We start from the raw sequence: 11,569 nt of genomic DNA, 5'->3' as shown, positions 1-11,569 counted from the left end.
ATATCCTACGCAAACAAAATTTCGATAAAGATCATTCAAAAATGGTTGCAACCATACATTGACAGAGAGCTTCCAGACATTCAAGCCAGATTCAGAAAGAAAATGTGGGATGAGGCATATCATTGTTGATGGCAGATAGATCTTGGCTGAAAGCAGAGAATACCAGAAAAATGTTTACTTGTTCTTTATTGATTATGCAAAGGCATTATATTGTGTGGATCATGACAAGCTATTAACAGCATTGCAGAGAATGAGTATTCCAGACATTTGATTGTGTTCATAAGGAACGTACATAGCCAGGGAACACTGAATGGTTTAAAATTAGGAAAGGTGTGCACAAGGGTTGTATTCTTTCACCATACTTATTTAATCTGTATACTATGGAAATAATCTGAGAAGCTAGCTTATATGAAGAAAAACGTGGAATCATTGTTGGAGGAAGATTTAGTAACAATATGCAGATGATACAACCTTGCTTGCTGAAAGTGAAGAGGACTTAACATACTTACTAATGAAGATCAGTATGGTTTGCACCTCAACATAAAGAAAACAAAAATTCTTACCACTGGACCAATAAATAACATCCATATAAATGGAGGAAAGATTGAAGTTGTCAAAGACTTCATTTTGCTCAGACAATCAACACTCACAGAAGCAACAGTCAAGAAATCAAACAACGTATTGCACTAGGCAAATCTGTTGCACAAGACCTCTTTAAAGTGATGAGGAGCAAAGATGTCAGTCTGAGGACTAAGGTGTACCTGACCCAAGTCATGTTATTTTCAATGACCTCATATGTATATGAAAGTTGGACAGTGAATAACAAATACCATAGAAGAATTGATGCATTTCAGCTGTGGTGACAGAGGAGATTCTTAAAAGGACCTTGTACTGACAAAAGAGCAAACCAATCTGTGTTGGAAGAATTACAGCCAGAATGTTCCCTGGAAGCCAGGATGTCCAGACTTCATCTCGTATACTTCAGACATATTATCAGTAGAACTAGTCCCTGAAGAAGGATATCATGTTTGGTAAAATGGATTGTCGGAGAAAAAAGAGGAATACTCCCAACAAGATGAATTGGCACAGTGTCAGCAGCAATGGTCTCAAATATAGCAATGATTGGGAGGTTGGCACAGGACCAGCAGTGTTTTGTTCTGTCATATATAGGGTCATATGAGTAGGTACTGACTTGATGGCACCTAACAACAGCAATCCTTCCTCATTGTTTTGAACTTTTGCATCTCAATCCCTATTAATTATAAATACATCGTTACTGCATGTTTGATCAATTTCTGTCTGTAAAACTTGGTAGAATTCTTCAATTTCATCATCACTGGCTTTAGTGGTTTTCCTTGTAGACGTATGCATATTATCCCAGAGACTTCATTGTACTTCAAGATTGGTCATGAAATGCTCTTCTTGATGACGAATATAATGACATTCCTCTTAATTTGTCATTCCTACCATAGTAAACTATATGAATGTCATATTCAAAATGGCTAATACCAACCCATTTCAGTTCACTAATGCATAGGATATCCATAATTATGTGTTCCATTATATTTTTGACAAGTTCCAATTATCCTAGATTCATACTTCATACATTCCACATTCTCAATTATTAATGGATGTTTACAGCTGTTTCTCTTCATTTTGAGTTGTGCTCTATCAGCAAATAAGGTCCCAAAAGTTTTACTCTATTTGTGCCATCATAGTCAGCTCTTCTCCTTTTGTATTTTGAGTGCCTTCCAACCTGAGAGTTTCATCTCCAATCATGATATCTAATAATATTCTGGTACTATTCATAATATTTTCATATTTTAATACTATATCTGACAATGTCCCATTGTTATTCATAAGGTTTTCTGTGGCTAAACATTCTGAAGTAGTCTGCCTCTCCTTCCTATTCTGTCTTAGTCTGGCAGCTCAGCTGAAATCTGTCTAACATGTGTGACACCAGTGTTATGGCTTCCAGCCTCACAGTAACATGCAAGCCACCACAGTACAAAAGATTGACCAAAGCATGATGGACCAAATACATTTGTTGCTGTTAAGAGCCAGCTAATCAGGTCTGACTCATAGCGACCCTGTATAGGGTTTCTGAGGAGAAGCTGGTGGATTTGAACTACTACCATTGTGGTTCAAATCAACCGTTTGGTCCAGTCCTTAACCTACAGTGCCACATCAAGACTTCAAATACATAGATTTCATATACTGGAACCCAAAATGTGTCTGTAGCACAAAAATACAATTCCTGATTTTAAAAATTCATAAGTTAGGGTCATTAGGAGTTAGAACTGACTCCACAGAACTTACAACAAGAATGCATAAATATATGTATCTATTGTTGTTTGGGATGTTGTTAAGTGCCATCAAGTTGGTTCTGACTCATAGCAACCTTGTATAGGTGTTTCTGTGGAGCAGGTGGTGGGTTTGAACTTTTAGTCTTGTGGTTTGTAGTCCAGTGCTGATTCTGCAGCTCCTTACCAGGAGTGTGTGTGTGTGTGTATATATATATATATGCTGTTAGGCACCATCAAGTCAATTCTAACTCATAGCAATACTGTACAAGGCTTCCAAGGGGGACTGGTGGGTTTGAATTGCTGACCTTGCCATTACCAGTATAGTGCACAACAGAACAAAACATTGTCCAGTCCTGGGTCATCCTCATAATTGTTATGTTGGCACCCATTATTGCTGCCACTGTGTCAGTATATCTCATTGGGTGTCTTACTCTTTTTTATTGACCCTCCACTTACCAAACATGATGCCCTTCTCCAGAGACTGATCTCTCCTGAAAAGCCAGACTTATTGAACCAATATGGACTAGAGGAACCCCTGAGACTATTGACCTAAAATACCCTTTAAATGTCTGAGACCATTCCCACCTTTTATCCAAATAATCGATTGCTTTATAAAATAAAATATCGCCTGAGAGTACTGTGCACCCTTAAATAATCAACTATAGGAGATCAAAGGTCAACATCTACTTTAAAACAAAGATGAGACTCTTAGGAGGTGCAGGAAAGATTAATGGAAACAGAACAAACAAAATGGGAATAATGAAACTTTTGACACATTGTGAGAATGTAGCCAATCTGTATAAAACTTGTTAAATGGGAACCTAAATTCTTTGTGTAAACCTTTACCTAAAACACAAATAAATACTCAAAAAAAGAAAGAAAGAAAAATGTAAGCAGTGTCATTGAACTGTAAATTTGGAATTTGCTGTGTTTGGGATGTTTTAGGGAATATGGTTTATCCACCATTTAAAAAAATTAGAAAAAGAGAACACATAAATGTAAAAATGAATGAGAAATTTATAAAACCAAATGTAAACCGTAAAATGAAATTGACAGCATACAAATACTGAATGTTCAAAAATCATAGGCTAATATATCCAGTTTCATTAATAGTCAGCAATTTTTAAAATGACATATTAACTTAGATAAAGAGGAAGGCATAAACAAATAACAAAAATAAATAAATAAAGTGATATTGGTTGTAGATGACATTTCACCTGTGTGAAAAAGAAAGAGCATACATAAATTTTGTGTTTATAGGTCATTTTACAAATTAATTATCCTTATTACTGTCTTTACAAATAAATTATCCTTATTACTGTCACAATCGTCTTGCTGGTTAAAGTACGCATTATCATACCCATTTTCTATCTGAGCACACACACACCACACTTATTTACTCGTTTGGCACAGAAGAATTATAAAAATATGAAGTATCTTCTAGGATGTGGGGAAGAGGGAACACATACAATGCTGATTTTACTATAATTTGTCACAGCCAATTAACGGCAATTTGACAGCATTTAAGAAATTTAAAGTCCTTATACTTAACAACTCAGTGCTTTTTACATCTTGTATATATGCAGGAGCCCTGGTACAACCATAGTTTAAGCATTGGGCCAAAAGGCATGTTGTTCTAAGCCATCAATCACTTTCTGGGAGAAATATGAGTCAATCTTCTTCGGTAAATAATTAAATCCTCGGAAACCTTTTGGAGCAGTTCTCCTCTGTCCTATAGGGTCCCTATGAGTTAGAATCCACTTGATGGTAGTGGGTAGTATACACTTACAGAAACTCTGGTACGGGTACCCAAAGATGTTCATTGGAGCATTATTTGCATGATGAAATAGTAAAAGGAACCAAAATGACCAATAGCAGAATGGGTGTCAAAAATGTTGTATATCTATACACTGAAAGTGTTTAAAGGTAACGTGTGTGTTGGAGACATGACAGAGAAATTTTAAAAACAAATTATTCAATTAAAAAAAAGCAAGCTTCAGAAAAATAAATTAATACAAGTTTAGCTAAAAGTAAATCTTAGTCAAATTTGATTATGAGATCTCTCAGCATCTAAGTCACAGACAGTGACAATGTAACTTTAAGAAAATTTTTTTTCTTGTAAATTCATAAATGTGAATTTATATGCTTAGAAATATTTATGCAAGATTGTTGTCGTTTTTAAATGCCATCAAGTCAGTTCCAACCCATAGCAATCCTGTATAGGGTTTCTGAGGAGCGGCTGATGAGCTTGAACCATCAACCTTGTGGTTCAAACTGACCTTGATGTCCTGTGCATTAACCCACAGTACCACACCGGCACTCCAATGCTAAATTAGGTTGTTTAAATACAGGATTGGTTAGTCTTACAAAGGTGTTGTTTTTAGGTACCTTCCAGTTGGATCTGACTCAGATCTACTATTGTTGTTGTAAGTCGTTTCTGACTGATGGCAATCTTGTAAAGGGTCTTGGAGGAGCGACTGGTGAGTTTGAACAGCTGAACTGCAAACCTTGCGGTCCAGTGCTCATCCGACAACACCACACCAGGACTCCACATCGATCATGTTGCGCTTGTTAAATGCCGTTGAGTAGGTTCTGACCCATAGCAACCCTGTATAGGTTTCCAAGGAGGGGCTGGTGAGCTTCCAGTGCTTTCCTATAGGCCACACCAGAATTATCATTCCACACCAGGACTTGTAAATTGTTTTTGTTGTTAAGTGTCATTGAGTCCGTTTCTACACATAGTGAACCTGTATAAGTTTTCCAAAGCTTTAAGTATTTGTGGGAGCAGAAAACCTCATCTTTTTTCCCTCAGAGCATCTGGTGGGTTCCATCTCACTGATCTTGTGGTGGTTCATAGTCCAGTGCTTATCATATGGAGCCACAGTGCTCCCTGGCCTTGTAAGAAGTATAAAATATAGATTGCTAGAATAACAAAAAAAAAATTGTAAGTATTAGCTTTAGATAGAAGGGGACCGGAATTGGATCAGGGCTATAGGCTTACAATAGAATTGTATTGGTAATATTTAATTTCTACATTTGAGAGAGCAAATAAAAATAAAGAAATGTAATATAAAGTATATAGATCTTCTAAAGTCACTATATTAACTCTATATTCCTCAATATCCCAAGTAAAACATTACAAAGAATTTTTAACAACTGGGTGTGCTGAATGATCAAGCTTTCTAAGGGCTTGGGGTGGGGGGAAGGCAAAGGGAATTATCCTCCCATCCCTACCCCCATCACTACTACAAGCCTTGCTGCAAACCCTTGGGAATGGGAGGTGGCATTAGTTATTTTCCTCTACATACCAATTTTACACAGTACCCACAAAGTGGACAAAGAAAGAAAGAAGGAAAGAAAGAAAAACTCAATAACTAAAGTCCTGAAAATAACCAGTTAGGAAAAATTATGAAGACACAGAGCATTATAAAGAATGGCAGAAAAGGCATTAGTGCATTTCTCTTGTCCTACCCCAACCTCCTTAAATGACCTGAAAGGTAAATTTATGCATATAAAGAATAACTTCTTAAGGGCAAGTTTAAAAAAAGGAATGAAGGAATTCCTTGAAGACGGAAAGCAGATGGGGCAGTGAAGCTGAGAGAGTGGAAGTGGGGACAGGGTGGACAGCCTGGGATCTTAAATTGGCGGTGGAACAGTAGGGGAGGGGGCACTGGTGGACCTGACAGCTCAGGGTTTGGGGAAGGGGCGGGGACAGGGGGTGGAGACTGAAGTCCAGGACAGGCGCCTGGCCCAGAGCTATGGTGGGGGTGGAGGCTGTGGGGGCGCTCAGTGTTTGGCAGGAAGGGGAGGCCTTTCTCCTGGCAGGAAGCTGCGCTACAAAAAGAAGGAGGAGACTGCAGCGGGGCAGCGGTGGGTGGGAGCCCGATGTGGCTGAGGGGCTGCCGCGGCGGGCAACCAGGCAAAGGACACAGGAGTCGAGTGTTTCCCTCTTAGATGTGATCCTCGCCTTGCAAGCATCTGGCTTATAGCACAGGATTACAGCTAAAGGAGCAGCGAGTTGTCCAATTTGGGCACGTGAGGCCGGCGATCAAGGGTCTGTGGGGAAGTGGGCGTTGGACTAAGGGTGGGTAGTTGGTGGGTACGAGGAAGGAAAATGTGGTGAAAGTCAGGGTTGGAGATGAGATCTGAACAGGTTGATTTGGGATTCGGAGGGCGGGGTTGAGGAAATGCACCAGTCTAATGTACAAGAGTGGCCAGAAAGGGAAATAGCTTTGTGGTGGATGCCCAGCAAGAAAATGTGAATGGCCTTAAAAGATACTTGAGAGATGAGCTCCAAAAGAAGGCACAGGGATCAGCAGGTAACAAGGATGAAGAGCTGAGTGCGATGGGCGGGGGTCAAAGAGGCACATGCTTGGAAATTAAGAGATGAAGTGAGGAATTGTGAGTGTGTTACAAGCGACGGGGTGGGGAGGGTCGCTGGGATAACGGTAAAGGTTCAGGCAAAATGCAAAGGAGCCTATTCCCTCTTGTGGGGGTCCCCAACCACCAAGACCACCACAGCCAGCTCTACTCAAGCCCTCCCTAACAGGAGGAAGAAGCTTAGCTTTGAGTGGCAGTGGGGGTGGGGACACTGCAGGCAGGCATCCAAGAGTGCCTTGATATCCAGCATTTATGCTAGATTCTTAGGAATAACATGGGTGCAAGTATACCTAGTACACAAGGACTCCCTTATACAGATTTAAAACTATTTGAAATGCAAATTGAACATTTCTCCCTAGCCTCTCTCCTCCCCTGCAGGTATGAAGACCCTCCACAAAAAGGCAGCTGCAGGACAGCATACCAGGACAGCTGTAGGTCACCACACAGGATCTGCAAATATGAGAAAGAAAAAGATCTTCCAGAAGAAACAGAGAGGCCGACCTTCCTCCCATACCCACAGAAACATAGTGGGCTGCAGAATTTCACATGGATGGAAGGAAGGTGATGAGCCCATCACCCAGTGGAAAGGAACCGTTCTGGATCAGGTGCCTATAAATCCCTCTCTTTATTTGGTGAAATATGATGGAATTGACTGTGTCTATGGACTAGAACTTCACAGAGATGAAAGGATTTTAAAGCTTAAAATCCTTCCTGATAAAGTTCCATTTTCTCGAGTCAGAGATGTGAGCCTTGCAAACACCATAATTGGCAAAGCAGTGGAACATATGTTTGAGGGTGAGCATGGTTCTAAGGATGAATGGAGGGGGATGGTTTTAGCCCAAGCACCAATCATGAAAGCCTGGTTTTATATTACCTATGAGAAAGATCCTGTCTTATATATGTACCAGCTTTTAGATGATTATAAAGAAGGTGACCTCCGCATCATGCCAGAGTCCAATGAGTCTCCTCCAACCGACAGGGAGCCAGAAGGAGTTGTAGATGGTCTGATAGGTAAACATGTGGAATATACCAAAGAAGATGGCTCCAAAAGGACAGGCAAGGTCATTCATCAAGTTAAAGCCAAACCCTCTGTGTATTTCATCAAATTTGATGATGATTTCCATATTTATGTCTATGATTTGGTAAAAAAGTCCTAACTATTACTGTAAAATTTGCCATATTTGTGAAAACAAATGTATAATTTGTAGACATGCAAAAATTGTTGCTTATTAGTGTAGTGAAAGCTTGAGGGTCCCTGTTAATGCTACATCTTTGCCAGCATAAATATTGTTTTTTTCTGAAAAATACAAATTTTGTGTGGCCATGACATGCCTTGTCTAAGGAATTTGTCTTCTTGAAAAGGTTGGGTGTGTTTGATGGAGAGACATGAAAGGAAGAAACAGCTGTACATTTAGGCATGGAATAAAGTCAAGCTAGTATCATTATTCACTCATCTAAAAATTGACTAGGACTTAGTTGGCCTGTCGAGAAAGCCAGAAAGGAAGGAGCTACAAATAGACTGTGTGAGAGAGAAAAGAGGAAATGATTGCTTAGGAAAATCTGGGAAGAGGTCTGGGAAGAGATCCGGGAGGCTCCCTGAAGGAAGGGAAGATATAGTGAGTGGGAGACATTCAAGTGGGAAAGAAATGAAAAAAATGACAGAGGGAGAGTGAAATCTTGGAACTTAGAGTGAAACAATCAATAGATTGAGTAGAGAGGGTCACAAAGAGGTATGGAAGTATCCAGAGAAAAGGGGAGAGAGGCATAGTGGGCAGGAATTTGGGAGAGTCTAAAAGATGAATAAAGGGAGGATCTTTGCAAGAATGGAAGGCCAGAGGGGAGAGACATAGAGGGAGAAGGTACACTAAGAAGAAAGATTTATAGAGGGGGACAAGGGATGTGGGAGTGGGTAAATCTCAGGAAAAGTTGGAATTCTGGCAACATACATGTGAACAAAAAAAGGACAATTGTCAAAGAAGTCAGCTGAGTTACAGTCTCCCTACAACAGCATTTTGACATGGATAGCTCAGGCCAGTTAAACAGGAGCCTAGTTCATACCTGAAGTCTTTTCTTATTGTAGAGAATCCATGACAAGACCGCTTTTTTCATCTTGCCTCCCCAGCCAAGCAGAACCTCAGACAAAACACACTACTATGGTACCCCATAGGAGCTCTGGTAGCGTAGTGGTTACGAATAGGGCTGCGAACCACAAGGTTAGCAGTTTGAAACTACCACCTGTTCCGCGGGAGAAAGATGAGGCATTCTGCTCCTGTAAAGATTTATAGCCTCGGAAACCCTGTACAGGGTCGCTATGGGTAGGAACCGACTCCACAGCACACAGCTAGCCATGGTGCCTCATAATTGCCGGGCTATGAGCCACATCCTCACATTTCTTGGATGGCCCAGGTACGGCAAACATTGAACCAGAAGGTTTTGGTGCATTTGAATAAGTAATATCTGTGGAGAATGGGACTGTGGGAAATGTGCCAACTTCCATTTGGAAATAATTTTATCCAGTAAAACTTGAACCCAAGTATAGCACCGCCCTCACTGTTCTTCTTGCTGGGTGGTTCTTACCTTCTTAGGAGAGGCAACAGAGGATTGTTGTTATGCTAGCTTGGGCATACTCTGAGAGTCCATCCTTCTCTCAGTAGGATAGCTCTACCACTGTAAAGTTATCATCTCCAAAAGAACCATAGTGGCAAGATACTACACAAAGCCAGTGGCTCCTGGCTCCACCAGGTACCTACTAAGTCAGTCTTTTCCATTCCAAGCACATGGGATCTATGATGGGAGTTTGTGCAGCTTATATTTGTTAGGTGAGATAGATGCCTTGGTATAATTGAGCTGGGAGTTATGGCTGGAGCTAACTCCTTCCTGTGACTGTATAGTATCACATAAAGGGATGATTTTGATCTGCTGTACATAGGGTCGCTATGAGTTTAAATCAACTCAACAGAACCTAACAACAACAACAAGAGGGGTAGTTGGTGGGGAGAAAGGGCAGCAGCCCCAATAAAGTACTTCAGAAGTGAGGTGTCTCAATGTCTGGGTTTGTATCCTGCTCTTCCCCTTCTCCTTATACTTGTGAAGTCACTCTCCCAAAGACCCCTTTAAAGGCCCTTTTCTTGATTTCCCACCCCTCACTGCCCCTTGAAGAGCTGGTGAGTATAAAGAGCCCAAGGTTCCCTAACTTCATACATATTTTGGGGAGTGGACTTCCAGGAACTGAGAGAGGTTGGCAATTACAGTTTTCCACGCAACATTATCTGAGTTTCAGTGACTCAAGAATTATTCAAGGCAAGCTCACCCTATCATAAAAGGAATTAGTTTTCTTTCATACATCACATAATTTAGCCCACTGAACACCAGCAGCCTGGATTTGATCTAGCTGTCATGTTTTGTTTGACCTAATGTTTTCTATTTCAGATTAGCAACTTTAGACAGTTGGAGGATTTCACATTACAAAAATCCATATTTTTTGCTTCTCAAAAATTCAAGGAACAAGGCCTATATTCCAAAAGGATACAAGGGTCTACAAAGAAGGACTGAACACATTTTAGACTCAGAATTCCCTCCAAGTGGTCACACTCCCAACTGGCTTGCTTCGTTCTAATAAAATATGCAGTAATCCCCTTGAAGCATTTGTGTTTGCAACTCTTGGGTTTTGTTGTTGTTAAGTGCCATTGAGTTGGTTCTGACCCATAGCACAGTAGATCCAAGGAAAATTAACTTGATCCCTTTTTAATTCATTAGTTTTAGCTTCATCCCACAAATAATTATTTTGAGCAGGTTCTCTACTAGGCATTCTTCTAGGCACAGGTATTGATGATATGATAATAAACAAAAGTCAAAAGAAAAAAATATTCTCAACCATGGGGTTTCACATAGTTTGACAGACAATAAGCAAAACATATAGTCTTCTCACAGTAGTAACAGCTGTGAATAGGACGGGGGACCCAAAAAGCACAGCATAGGGAAATGAAATATCAGATAAGTCACTGCTATTAGATAGGGTGGAATTCTGGTGTGGCACTGTGGGTTAATGAGCTGGACTGCAAAGTCTGAACTGCAAACTCGGTGGTTTAAGCTCACCAGCCGCTTCTTGGAAACCCTATACAGGATTGCTATGCATCTGAACTGACTTGACGACACTTAACATTAGATGGGGTGGTCAGGAAAGGCTTCACTGAGATTTAGGACTTGAAGACAATGAGAGAACTAGTAGTGTGACTGTCTGTGGGATGAGCATTCCACATAGAGGGAACAACTAATGCAAAGGTCCCAAGACAGGAGTGGGACTGGCACATTCAAGAAACACTGAGAATGTAAGCATGTTTGAAATTGAGTGACTGAAATAGGAAATAGCAGGAGATAAGTTCAGAATAATAGTAAGGATGAGGGAGTGGCAGATAGATAGGGATCCATTTGAATACTTTCAGCAAAGTGGTGATATGATTTGTCTTATATTTTAGCAACGTCACTCTGTCACTCTATAAGGATGCAAGTGCAATCAGAGAGATTAATATACAACTAAGAGAGATCCAGAAACAAATTTGTACATAGGAATCATCAGTCACAGTAGAGGTGATATTTCTTTCCATTTAAACATTTTTTTAAATTTTGATTTGAGTTCATGCACAATTTGTTTCATGACATCGATTTCAGTCCCCACAGTGCAACCGCACTCTTCATTCCACTTCCTTCTTGTGTTTACCTTTCCATTAGTCCTTCTTTCCTATCCATTACTGCCATTTTTTTAGCTTTGTTGTTGTTGTTGTTAAGTGCCATCGAGTCAGGTGCGACCCATAGCGACCCTGTACAGGGTTTCCGAGGGTGTAAATCTTTACGGGAGTAGAAAGCCTCATCTTTCTCCCGCGGAG

The 11,569-nt window shown here is 40.3% G+C and overlaps 1 protein-coding gene across 2 annotated transcripts; it reads left to right on the top strand.

The window, feature by feature from the left end:
* Window positions 1–7,063: 7,063 nt before the first annotated feature.
* LOC102813143 (spindlin-2-like) lies at window positions 7,064–8,013 on the top strand. Of its 2 annotated transcripts, XM_006876498.1 has the most exons (2): window positions 7,064–7,291; window positions 7,595–8,013. In XM_006876498.1, exons 1-2 carry the CDS (start codon window positions 7,067–7,069, stop codon window positions 7,841–7,843), a joined length of 474 nt encoding a protein of 157 aa, XP_006876560.1. In that variant the 5' UTR covers window positions 7,064–7,066; the 3' UTR covers window positions 7,844–8,013. The 2 variants fall into 2 exon arrangements, with proteins under 2 accessions (XP_006876560.1, XP_006876559.1); XM_006876497.1 differs by having other exon boundaries at window positions 7,064–8,013.
* Window positions 8,014–11,569: the final 3,556 nt, after the last annotated feature.

The sequence above is a fragment of the Chrysochloris asiatica genome, unplaced genomic scaffold (genome assembly GCF_000296735.1).
Source record: "Chrysochloris asiatica unplaced genomic scaffold, ChrAsi1.0 scaffold00383, whole genome shotgun sequence".
Classification (NCBI taxonomy): domain Eukaryota; kingdom Metazoa; phylum Chordata; class Mammalia; order Afrosoricida; family Chrysochloridae; genus Chrysochloris; species Chrysochloris asiatica.
This window is presented reverse-complemented; position numbering and strand designations above follow the sequence as displayed.

Coding starts and splice junctions, on each gene's coding strand:
- LOC102813143 (XM_006876497.1), top strand. CDS start 7,067: ATGAAGACCCTCCACAAAAAGGCAGCTGCAGGACAGCATACCAGGACA.